The sequence below is a fragment of the Pinus tabuliformis genome, chromosome 3_1 (genome assembly GCF_031772625.1).
Source record: "Pinus tabuliformis cultivar Carrire ecotype Pingquan chromosome 3_1, CPIR1, whole genome shotgun sequence".
NCBI lineage: Eukaryota > Viridiplantae > Streptophyta > Pinopsida > Pinales > Pinaceae > Pinus > Pinus tabuliformis.
In genome coordinates, this window is record NC_142301.1 from 127,678,847 (window position 1) to 127,692,158 (window position 13,312).

At 37.5% G+C, this 13,312-nt stretch overlaps 1 protein-coding gene across 8 annotated transcripts in view; it reads right to left on the bottom strand.

Annotated features, from left to right (window-relative positions):
- LOC149186094 (uncharacterized) overlaps window positions 1-13,312 on the bottom strand; it is a 207,288-nt gene that overhangs the window by 56,490 nt on the left and 137,486 nt on the right. The window contains exon 16 of one of the 8 annotated variants that reach the window (XM_089410898.1): window positions 10,674-11,046. The exons of the other annotated variants lie outside the window; for them this stretch is intronic. Within the exon in view, the coding sequence (XP_089267024.1) occupies window positions 11,008-11,046 (39 nt within the window). The 3' untranslated portion in view covers window positions 10,674-11,007. Of the gene's footprint in view, window positions 1-10,673; window positions 11,047-13,312 lie in introns of those variants that run through there. 8 annotated transcript variants of the gene reach the window in all.

A 13,312-nucleotide genomic window follows, 5' to 3' on the forward strand; every position in this document is an offset into this window, starting at 1 on the left:
TTCCCTCTATTTATGAGAAGAGGGGAGCTTTGAATAATAGTTACAATAAATATCTCATTCGAGCTTCAGTTGTCTGACCGACTAGCTGTCTCGGCATGGGATGGCTCTGTGGCCCAAAAATGACTACAAAAGATTAATTGCTTCATTAAATTGCGACACAGTACATGACAACAAAAAAATCAACAATTAGATGAAAACATCAGCGAAATATATCCATGCCCACCTCTGAGATCACCTTTGATCAAGTAAATGGTTTGTCATGATCTTCCTTCTCTAGTACTTAGATGGTTCCAGTCGCTTCTGCCTTTACTGCCTGAATCGCTCATTCTCAAGAGTTGGGAGTGATTAAACTATCAGTTTCATGCTGTTGTACAAAAACAAAGGCCATCTGGGCAGTACTTCATCTTCTCCCTGCATGGAGCTCCATGCTGAATCGTTAAGTCTTCCTGATCTTCCATACATTCATTTACTCACCGCGGGCATGGGCGTGGTACAGTCGAGTTCATTTACCCTATCTGTGTTGACCCTGATTTCTTGTCACAAGAGGCTTTATAGGGTCGACCCATGTAGATTTATGAATGCTCCATGTCCTTCTTAAATGTCTCAGCTTCCAACCCAATAACTCTTTAAAGCTCTGCATTACCTTATCGTTGTGTTATTCCAAGGATTTTATAGTAAAAGACCTCACAAAACAACACCTTTCGATCTACTTTAGCCTCTTTTACTTTGAGCCCCTTTTCCCTTTTTTAGCATATGACCAGGGGCTATGACCAGGCGCTAAGGCCTTTGGACGCATATCCAGGGGGCTCATTCCTTTATTAAGTAAAATCCCGCATATCGGCGAAATCCTCAACCTTTACACTAGACAACCTTTGCAACATTGCGAACACCAATTGTTGATTGGTCCCACCCGGGATATCGCAATCAACACATCGGCAATTCCCGAGTCATGCCACTTGTGTGACCTCCATAACTTGTGATTGTTGATCACCCTTTGTGCTTAGCCCCTGGTTCTTTGGCCCTTCATGTGATCGTGGGCCAACCCCTGTATCGGAGCCCCCCAGTAGGAGGTTCGCTATTGGAAAATTCCTTATGATGCATAATGCAATGCTACCCTCAATCGTCGATGGTCGATTAATGACGTCATCAGTGCCACGTGTCACTTCTTGAGGGGTGAAATGTGTCACCTAGATATGCCCCCATAGGAACCTGAAAGTGCCAATTCAGTATGCCACGTGTCCTTCGTACTGCCATGTCATGGTGACGTTGGCGCCACCGTGTGTTTACCGAATCCAATAATACTCCGCCACGTGGCCCCCTGGAGGAGAGAGAAAAGACCCGCCTACCCCTGGTTTTGCATTGATTTCCTTTGTCACGTTTTTTGAGGTGCTCCCCAACATTTTACTGTTGGCTCTTTTCCTAGCATTTTCTTTATAACGGTCATTTGTAGACCACCGAGACCTTCGATTTCCGATATGCGGGATTTTCTCTTATAGCATTTTCTCCTTGGCTTTTAGTGTTCAAGGGCAACTCCTATTTGTTATAACTTCTAATTCCAGCGTCCATTTGAAGAGTTCTATATGTCGTTGGAAAGCTAATTCCAAGCATCATCCATTGGAAGCGGTTCAATTAATCTTTGAGTGCTTCTGTGACTTTAAAGATGCAAGCCAACTTTCTGTTCAATTGCACCCTTTAACAGCTGAAGGCAAATTTTGCAAACATTAACAACAGAAAGGATTCAAGTATTGAAAAGGCGAAAGTTATTGGAGTTTGTGAAGGAAGGCTATATAGAGTTATAACACCATCTCCTCAAACCCTAGTTCACATGGAGATCAATCCTATCGAACTATGGCATAGAAGATATGGGCTAATTCATTACAAGATAATACCCTCACTTAGTCAAATGGTAAAGTTCATCCCCAACATCAAGGAAGATCATGAAGGAGTATGTAAGGGATGTGCTTTAGGAAAGAATACAAGGAAACCTTTTACAAGTAGTGATACAAGGTCTAAGGAAATATTAGACCTCATTCATTCCAATGTGTGTGGCCCAATGTCTAACAAATCTCTTGGAGGCCATCTTTATTAGGTTACCTTCATTGATGATCATTCTAGAAAGACAAGACTCTATCTTCTCAAGACAATGGACAAAGTATTTGAAAAGTTCAAGGAATTTAGATCCGAAGTGGAGACCTTAACCAAAAAAAATATAAAGACATTGAGATTTGACAATGGAGGGAAATACACTTCAAAAGAATTAATTGCATATTGTAAAGAAGCAGGTATTAAGAGGGAGCTCATTGTTCCCTACAACCCTGAGCAGAATGGAGTTGCAGAAAGGAAAAATAGAACAATTGAAGAATGTATATGAATTATGATATTTGATCAAGATCTACCAAAGTTTCTATGGGGAGAAGCAACAATGACAACAATATATATATAAAATAGAAGTCCTCATAGAATCCTTGATAATATGACACTGGAAGAAGCATTCACTGGAAAGAATCCATGTGTAGACCATCTCTGAATCTTTGGGTGTCCCACATACATCCATGTTCCAAAATACAAGCGAAAAAAATTGGATTCTACAAGCATAAAAGGGATCTTCGTTGGTTACAGTCTTTCTTCAAAGTCTTATACAATCTACATCAAGGAAGGAAGACAAATTGAAGTTAACAAAGATGTTATATTTGATGAAAATCATGCCTACAAAAGATCCAAGGACATACCAATCAAATATGATGATGAAGATGTACCACTATATGAAGAAGAGCACCATGGCAAGACAACTACAAACCAAGAAGAAGAAGAAGAAGGACCAAGTGAGCCTATTCAACCTGTAATCATTCCCAAAATGAAGAAGAGGGAAAATTGGTTAAAAGCTACACTTGAAGATGTCGAAGGACATGGAGCTACTAAAGGAACTTTTAGATAAAGCAAAAGAGATATTCAGGTTATGCAGCATACATGACAAAATTGATAGAAGTTGAACCAACTAGATTTGAAGAAGTTGCTCATCAAGAGGAATGGAAGAAGGAAATGCAAGAAGAATATCAATCCATCATGAATAACGAAGTTTTGGGAATCTTTCCTAGACCTAGTGACAAATCAGTTGTCACCTCAAAATGGGTTTACAAAATCAAACATGTTGTTGATGGAAGCATAGACAAATACAAAGCTAGATTCATTGCAAGGGGTTTCTCACAAAATGAAGGTATAGACTAAGAAGAAACCTTTGCTCCTACTGCTAGGTATACTACTATAAGATCTTTGGTTTCGCTGGATGTTACTATGGGATGGAATATCCATCAAATGGATGTCAAAACATCATTTTTAAATGGAACCATTGATGAAGAAGTATACATTGAACAACCAGGAGGCTTCGAAATAAATAGCAGAGATACACATGTTTGCAAACTCAAGAAATCCCTATATGACTTGAAGCAACCTCCTAGGGCATGGTATGCAAGAATGAATGCAGGTCTCTTAAGAATTGGGTTCATCAAAAGTTTTGGCTATGCAAACCTTTACATTAAGGTGGTAAAGAATGAACCAGTCATTATACTACTATATGTGGATGATTTATTTATTACAAGTGTGGAGCGCAAAATACTAGAATGCAAGAAAATGCTAACAGTTGAATTTGTGATGAAAGATCTGGGACTCATGCACTATTACTTGGGCTTGGAAGTTTGGCAGAAACCCAATGAGATATATCTGGGTCAAGGTAAATACATAATCAAGATGTTACAAAAATTTGGTATGATGGATTCCAAGCCTATGACTACTCCCATGATCACTAATCTCAAGAAGTTGAGAAGCTCTGACTCTAGTCTCGTCGATCCTACTAGCTATCATAAGTTGGTGGGTTCTCTAATGTACTTGGTAAATACAAGACCTAATATATGTTTCGTTGTAGATGTTCTTAGTCAATTTCAGTTGGAGCGTCGTCATGGCCATTGAATAGCTGCCAAGCATATTTTGAGATACCTGCGTGGCACAATACATCATTGTCTGAAGTATGATGGAAAGGAATTCAAGTTAACATGTTTTACCGATTTTGATTGGGGTGGTAGTGAGACTGATGGAAGAAGCACTATCGATGGATGTTTTAGTTTGGGATCTGCAATGATTTCATGGATGAGTAGAAAACAACATCTTGTTGTGTTAAGTAGTGCTGAAGCAAAATATATTATTGCATGTGAAGTAGGAAAGGAAGTTGCTTGGTTAAGAAAACTCTGGTCAGATTTGTTTGGAAAGCCTCTGGACCCTAAAGTGATAAATTGTGATAATCAAAGCAGCATCAAGATGTCTGAAGACCCCGTATTCCATGTAAGGACAAAGCATATCAACAAAAAGTACCACTACATTAGGAGTTTGGTACAAGATTCGGTCGTAAAGCTACAATATATTTCGACAGATGAATAAGTAGTTGATGTGCTGACAAAATCTCTTCTGAATAAGAAGTTTGTATATTTTAGAAGCATGGTTGGGTTGGTTGATGTTACTAATTTAGTTGATAGGGAAAGATGAAGCATCCTATGGCAAGATGCTTGGGAGGACATCTAGTTGGCCTATGTGTTGATGTATAGATCCTGAAGTAGGGAGGGAGGCATTGGTCATGGAGCTCCGACCTTGGATATGCACCTAGATCCATGGGTTGATGGTAGAGCTTATAAGCCTTATGGTACCTAGAGTGGCTAAAGTTTGAGTCCATCTTAGTCCCACCTGATTAGAGCATTCTGGTTAGGTATCTAATCTGTAGCACTGAGTGTGCTAGAACTCTTCGTATTTCATTTCATTTTGAAATCTTCCATGTACTCTTATATGTATGTAATTATGAATACCTCCCTAGTTAAGAGGGAGTGTTGAAGAATGTAACTAGTATCAGTCTTCATAATTGTACTTGTCAAAAGAAATTTTATTATTAAAGAAAATGACTTATTAAAGCATGGGTTTCATGCTTGGGTCAATGTTTTCTAGGTCAAAGCCTCCATTGAAGGCTTCTAGGCTTTGTCTTGAGTCATTAGAGTCATTATCATTATTACTAGACCCTTCTGGGGATTTTGTATCATGTTAAAAAAAAATTTAGTCAAAAAGGTTATTTGTCACCTCCACACCAAGTCAGCCATGTCCCCATGAAGGCGGCCTACATTAAGGCAATTTGACCCAACAAAAAGACTATATAAAGAGAGGCAATTCAACCCATTTGGAGCATTCACTCAACAAATTCGATCTTCAAGGAAGAGAAGCAAAAAAAGAGAGCGTAGTAGTTGGAGGACAAAATTTGTTGGGAAGACCTATTTCAAGTTTTTGGGTTATCTATCTCTCACACGTGCAAATTTTCTGGGCAGTTGTTAGGGCCGAAATTTTGTGTCTATTGCAGGTCTGAAACTTTGTTGCTGGGGGTTGAAGCTATGTTGCTAGGGGCCCGAAATTTTGGAGTGAAGTTGTTGTTGGGGAGTTGTCACTTGGAGACTTTGACAAGGATCATCTATTGAAGGGAAGGCTTGACTTGGTGGTTGGAGGTATTTGTCTAGGTTTAAAAAGTTTGGAAGTGTCTCATCTTGATTTGAATATACTAAAGGAAGAATTTGACAGGGTTTTCCCCTTGTAGGGTTTTTCCCTAGCTGAGCACCTACATCTTGTGTCTCTTGTTCTTGTGGTCTTCACATATAATTTGGTAATTGCTTGATGAAAGATAAACTAATAAAGAAGTAAAAGAAGCCAACATAATTCACAAGTAATTATCAAGAAAGAGGAATCAAACCCTAATTCCTACAAGCATTGATTTCTCAACATGTGTGACCATGAATGTTATAGTGGTTGCTAGGATCTTTGCACTAGTGTGTTGTGACTTCCATCTTTTTATCTTTTTCCCTTTCCACTTCGTCTTCCCCTGTTTAGAAGCATCCTGGTGCTCCTTTTGCTTCGACCCACTTGATTGCCCTTTCTTCTAGGATATCTTCTCTAGGTATTTTGCTTGTACACAAGCCTCGTCCATCAATTTAGGATTCAACAACAACACTTTCTTCTGCAAATGGTATGTAGACCCCCCAGATACTTGAGGAGTATGTCTAGGTTCTTTAGGTAGATACCCGGCATTATGGCCATCATTTTGTACTCTTGTACACTCTACCCCTGCTTATGCCTAAAGTAATGCCACCAGATCCACTGGTCCTCTACATACTCGATAGGGTAAAATTGTGACTTTATGAGGATTTTGAAATCCTCCCACTTAGTCATTGGAGGATCTCCCTCCAACCTTAAGGTCTTTGTGCGGCTTTCTCACTAGGTCAAGGCATGGCCTTCTAATTTTACTTGAGCAAACGAAATATTTTGTTCTTAATCTATATGATGGACACTAAAATAAGCTTTCAATCGTTGCAACCAACGATTTAGCTTTAGAGCATCAATCTCACCTTGATACAACTTAATGTCAACTTTTGCTTCCATTTAGAATAGGGGCTATGAATGGTTCACGACACTCGAACTGGATTGATTTTTTTCGAGTTCTTTCTTCGACTTTGTTTCTTCTTGATCTCTTGATCTCCCCTTTAATCAAACCTTTTCTTTAGGACCCCCATATTCTCTTAATAGCTCGAGCTTATTACTCAATGTCAAAATTTGGATGCCCAAATTTCTACTGCAGCAACTGATTAAGTTTCTCCTACTTGTTAATTTTTGAATCAAGTTACTTACTGTTTCCTACAGTAAATATCGAAACTAATACACTGCAGCCTACACCATTTAAATTATAAGCGGAAACAAGAAACTGAACAAGAAACATATACAACACATCTACACAGTTATTTTTGGACAAATGTCCCCAGAAAAACCCAATGCGGGAAAACCGGTGCAGCAACTTTGAGGGTTTTATTATTATGCAGTAGTAATTTTTGAATACAATCTTTGGATGCCTTCCTGACAATCCAGTTACAGAGAATATCACTGACAAAGAGATTTGTGAGATTACCTCACACTATCACTGGAAGTCCTGGCTGATCCAGCCCTTGAATGAACAGCCCCTGGCTGCCTCTGTGCAGTGTCTGCGTCAGCCCAATGTCACACTGTCTAGGACCTGTGTCACTCTTCTCAGCTGATCAATTTTCCTCTGATATTCTGACTTTTGCTCTCCCAGTCTCACACCCCGGCTTCCAGCTACAGAAATCGAACCCTCCAACAAATTTCAAACTCCTTCAAGGCTTCTGTGTTGCCTCTATGTGGCTCTGCGTCAGCCTCTCTGGCTCTGTGTTGCCTCTGTTGGATCTCTCTCTCTTCTCTGCTGAGTATTCTCCAATCGGGAAAGATTTCCCTTCAGATACTATCCCTGCCCTTCTCTGCAAAAGATCACTATCAAAAATATCTCCGGCAGCTGCTCTGCTTCAGAAAATCGAACTTCTGATCTCCCCTCTGTGTATTCTCCAAGTGGCCCTCAAGCCTCTTATTATATATTTCTGTTGGACAACCAACGACCCAGATTAACTTCTAATCAATGGCTTAGATCATTTTGGTTTGATCCTCGTCTTCTTCTAGAAGTTACACCCACAGTTTAGATTAATACCCATTAATTATTTTAATTTCCTAAGTTTAGACTTAGGGTCTCATTAAAAATAATTAATTATTTTAATAAAACTGTCTCTAGGTGGAATTTCCCAAAATGATTTATAGGTATTGGAGAATGCATGTGTTTAAGCCGCCCTGCAAATTTTGAGACTTAGGGCACATCCGATGCTACCAGAAATCAACACTCAAGACCGCCATAACGAGGATCACATTATTTTTTATATCTGCAACTTGTGCTTCCAACCGCGAAAATATCTCCTCTGTGGGATTAGAAGGGTTATTCACAAATTCGTCGGCCATGACTGGGGTTTTCTAACTTTCAGTTTAACTGATCTAGATGCCCTGCAACTCCCCACAATATACCCAAAGAAACCTATTTTGTTACCAATGTGATCCATAAACTATCGTGGATATTCCACTTGACTATACGTCACAACAGATCTATGAAAATATATTAGAAAATCTGAAATCTACACTATGAGGGTTTATTTCTCCTTAGATTTTTGGATTTGTTAATTACTATTTATTGCATATGCATACAAATCATAATTATCCAAAAAATAGAACCACAATTGACACAAGATATATCTTGGGAAAACCCTTTTGGGAGAAAACCTAGCTGGAAGGTGAGGTCACTTCACTCTATTTCTCTAAATAGAAAATGGATGCAAATACAAAGAAGCAAGGCATGTGGCTTGTGGGCTACTACAATGCACAAATCCTCTCTATGTTCTCTCCTCCTATCTCTCTTGGATACTCTGCTCGTCTATGGAACAAAATGCACTTGAAAAGAATGGAACCCATTTTCCTCTTAGTGACCTAGTTATAATACAACCTGATAGCCTACCACTGGTTAAGTTTGACGCCTTCAACTCTTAACTAGAGTTACAAGATGGAAACTTCTAGAGTTTTCTTCATCATGATCTCGTGGCTAGCCCCTTTGCCATGCCTAATTGGGGCTAATGTGGCACCCTCTCGAATTATAATGATCAAAATAGGAAAGTCAACTTCTGAGTGGCATAACTTTTGTGTACGGACTATGATTGAGATGATTCTTGTGTTGCTGGAAAGATATTTGTGTGTAGAATAGCGAAAAATGGTGAAGGCGCTTAAGAGGAAAAGTTTTACCCCCAAAAAAATGCAATTTAATGCCTCAAACTGCTCTTGGAAGGTTCCAAACCCCAATTTGTCAAACTAAGTTTTGTCAGTAAAAAAGGTCCTATGAGCTAATTCGTTCATTTTATCCACTCTGAAAGCATCAGTATGGATGAAAAACAATATAATGATCCAATCAGGATCAGTCATATGTGGGTTTATAAAAATATGTGTTGTTTGTACTAGGATTTACAATTTCATTTTGCATCCAACAAGTGGTCACACTTGAAATTGAAATTTGAGTAAACCTATAAGAAAATAAGTTATAAATATGATAAAAAAATGTAGATTGTTTTCTTTAATTTCAAATCTATTTATTCTTGGTTGACATCATCATCTTGAATTTTATTGATTCCTTTAAAGTTGATGTTAATAGCACACTTTTTTCTTTCAAGCCTCCTTTTTATTTTGAAAATTCTCCAATGAAAGATTAATACTATTTTTTCACATTTTATTGCAGAACAGTTTTTTAAATCCTAACTAAACGACAAATTATAAAATATTTTTGTTGGAAATGGTCAAAGTTTATTTTAAAATGGAGTGTAATTTCTTGTTTCCCATGAATTGTTCTACACTTTCATATATGAAACTCCTTTCTTATAGGAAAGGACAATGGGGAAGACCCAAAATGCTTTTTAGCGCATCATTAAAATGGCTAACCCTACTTTAATCGAGAATCCAAGAAGTGGATGATAAAGAATCGCATCAAAAATATACCAAGAAAATGACCTTCAATAAAGAATTAAACGTTATCATTTTTGTGAGAAAAACCATGGGCCCTGGGGATTGCATGTCCACATTGTGGAACAGTGCATCTCCACCAACCATCAAGTAACCAAAAATCAAAAGTGGTCAAATTAACACACGGGATCATCAAATAATATATGTATCACAAATGGTCTCCTCATGGGACAACTAAGTGGTTGGCACAATGGGATGTTATCCCTTCCACCGAGTTTTAAATCCCACAGGGTGACATCTTTGGCCCATTGTGATAAGGCTCAAGTAGTAGGCTCTCCCACCCTTGTAGAGTCTCGGTTTTTGTCAAGTCACAAATTCTTGTATATATGGTTGGGTATACTCTTGCTGTTATAGTGGCAGCCACTAGATTTGATCTTGGGCCTTGCCCATATTACTCCAACAAGTTACCGACTCTCTCTCTCTCTATATATATATATATATAGACACACACACCAAAAACAGGGATGACACTAACACATAACTCATAATCCTCCACCTCGGTCCCAAACGCTTGCTTCCTATGTTGAAAATCCTTTGAAGACCAACAGTATATCAATTTTAATGAGATATATGCCCTTCAAATGGCATTGATCATATGGAAGAATTGTAAATATTTTGTCCCTCTCACTTGAATTTAGACAATACTTTTTTTGTGAAGAGAAATCTGTGGTTTCTGCAACACTTTCATTGTATAATGGATTGATTAATTTGTTCAAAACTCCTAAAGGAAGAATTAGGTTTAGAAAAAAATTCCAAGGTGGCGCTAAAAAATATTTATTTAGATTTAATCCCTAATCCAAATCACCTAGGTCGTACACAGATACCTTCAATACCAACAACATTCCATGCATGTTAGAAGCATAGTTACCGAGTACAGGAGCTACAGGAAATGTGCTTACAGGACCATAAGAGAATTCCAATATTTCAAATGTTACTATAAGAAAATACGTATAAGTATAAAGTACTACTCAAAATAGAACTTAAATTGACAAGATATTGCACCATCTCTGAAAAATGAATTGCTCAGACTCAATCTTTATCTATGAGTTCAAAAAATTATGAAAGAATTCACAAACAGGAAAACGTCCAAAAGATACGAACAGGATTACCATTATGTCAAAGATAAACAACAGAAAAACGTCCAAAAGATACGAACAGGATTACCATTATGTCAAAGATAAACAACAGAAAAGAAGCTTACACGTCTAACAAAAAAAAAAAGCATATGCACATCTATAACAGAGATGAAATTGAAGGGCCTCTTGAAAAATTCTGAAAACAATCACAAGGTTGCACTTAATTCATGTTCGGTTATTACTAACCAATAAGGAAAATAGTTAAAGTTTAGAATTATAGTGATTATAGCTAAGGTCTAGAATCGGTTATATCTCAAAGGTCTTAAACCCAACTATCGTTATGGAAATGGAACCATAGATGTCTCTGAAAAATTAACTGCTCAGACTGAAACTTTACCTAATCTGATGAGAAAATTTAATATAGAATACAAAACATAAAATAAATTGGGTTTGATATCTTTAAATTTGTTTATATAAGAATGTAATACTCTCCAGGACATTGGGGATCCTGCCAAAATCCACAGATAGAAATAGCTTAGTACTAAGACATGTTTTTGTAATTGGTTCTACAACAGGACTAAATGATAGCATGTGTATTGTATCTGTTCACTGCCGATCATAGTATATGTTGGTTACAGTTAGGAAAACACTTGATTTGTATGTAGGGACGACTATCAGCAGTATATCTCAGATATCACCTGTTCTGTCAATGAAAAGAGCTGAGAGATTTATTACGTTTTTGGTTAAGACATTCCCAAATTTATGATATGAGCTAACATTTTGTGAAATCTTGGTAAAATCACAGAAACAGGCTAATACAAGCAGAGAGAAGCAAGAGCTCTAGCTAGACAGAAGATGATAAGCACAAATTTGCAATGTGTTGAACTTTTAAACACATATATCAAGGATGCAAACCGGCAGATGTTAAAGCCTGCTGAGGGTGGTCGAGTCCATACCTATAAACAAAACAAGCTATATGCCTTACGTGATTTCCTTTATAGTGAACAAGATTATGCAAGGATATGATATTCCCTTTGGGCTATCATAGAATTGAGATTATGTGCAAAACAATTTGGTGAAGAATCAAAGTTTCAACCCAGTAACGATTTGACACATAATAGCTAGTTATCAATCATGGTCGAAATCCACTACTTGCTCTACTTGTTTAAAAATTAATCTTTAATGACAAGAAAACCAAGCTGTAAACCTCACCCTCAATGGAATTGAGTGGATAAGCACACAACTGGATAAAATGTGCACAATCTTTGAAAGGAAAAGAAGAAGCATTTTCAGTTGTCAGAATTGTGTTCTATCTGTTTATCAGGAGATAGCACAATGCAAGAATGATCTGAAATTCTAAGTAACAAAAGCAGTATACTTTTGGTATGGAAGATAAAAATACTGGCCACGATCATGAAGATTTCTGCGAATATGGAGACAATTAAGAAAGCATTACATGCTAATCATGATATATCGGATTGAAAATTACCATGGATAGGCAAAAGGTGCTCCCATCTTTTTCAAGTGGAGCATACTAGACATTAGACTTTGACATGAATATAATGTTAGACACACAAACTGGAAACCAAATTCAGCTATATTAAATATTGATCTCAATGAATGATGTACAATGTGTACATATAAATACATACAAGGAACCATTGAAGATTTACAGGTCATACCACAGGATATGTTCGAGAGTGTTGACCAGCCTTGCAGTGATGAAGAATACTTCTCACCCTATATCCGACAAAGGGGGAATTGTTCATGGTCTGCTACCGGTTCGAAGATGTCAAGTGAGACTGAGTCAGAGATCCACTGAGCCACGACCTATACCAGTTAGAGCCAAAGTTGTAGCCAGAGAGACTTCAGTTTTTGCTGAATAAGTTGTTTTTGAATGAACATTTCCAGATTCGGAATTGTTCGAGGAACTACATTGATAGCTCCAGAGTTAGTTTTCACCTTAAAACCACATTTTTGGTTGTTCTGAGAACTACTATGAAGGTTTCAGAGTTGGTGTTGGTTGAGACCTTGAGTTCTCCCACATTGGTTTGTGGTCATCCTTAAAAACCATTTCTAAGAAACATTCATCTCTTGGCTGAGATGCATTTTTGCATTTTGAGCTCTCATTTTTGGACTTTGATATATCCCTTTGGATTAAGGCAGGAATGTTAGACAACTAATCTTCGGGATTAAAGTTGGGTTAGTTTGTGTTATGTTGAGTGGTTATTAGAGTCCAAGAAGACCCGGAAATTGATTCAACGGTTTCTTGTATGTATTTATATGTACACATTGTACATCATTCATTGAGATCAATAGTTAATATAGTTGAATTTGGTTTCCAATTTGTGTGTCTAACATATAATGAATAATAGAAACAAAACCAACAACCCCTAGTATGACAGGAGGCAAGGTGCTCCCATCTTTATCAAGCAGAGCATGCTAGGCATTAGACTTTGACATGAATATAATGAATAATAGAAACAAACCAACAACCCTTAGTTTGACAGCAGGAAAAATTTGTATAGATCAAATATGTTACAAAAAGACTTCACATAAAACTAAGTGTGAAGTCCTACCTTTATTCTACAATTTTATTGTCTTGTTAAAGGTTAAATATTTGTGTCAAAAACATTTAACCATGGAGAGATGGTAAATGATGGGAGGAAGAGGGAAACATATGAGCTGAAAACAACCATAATTGTTTGTATCCCATCAAAGACTAGCCACAAGAACTTTGTCACTAAGTTCATGTGTAATAGAATAACAACGTG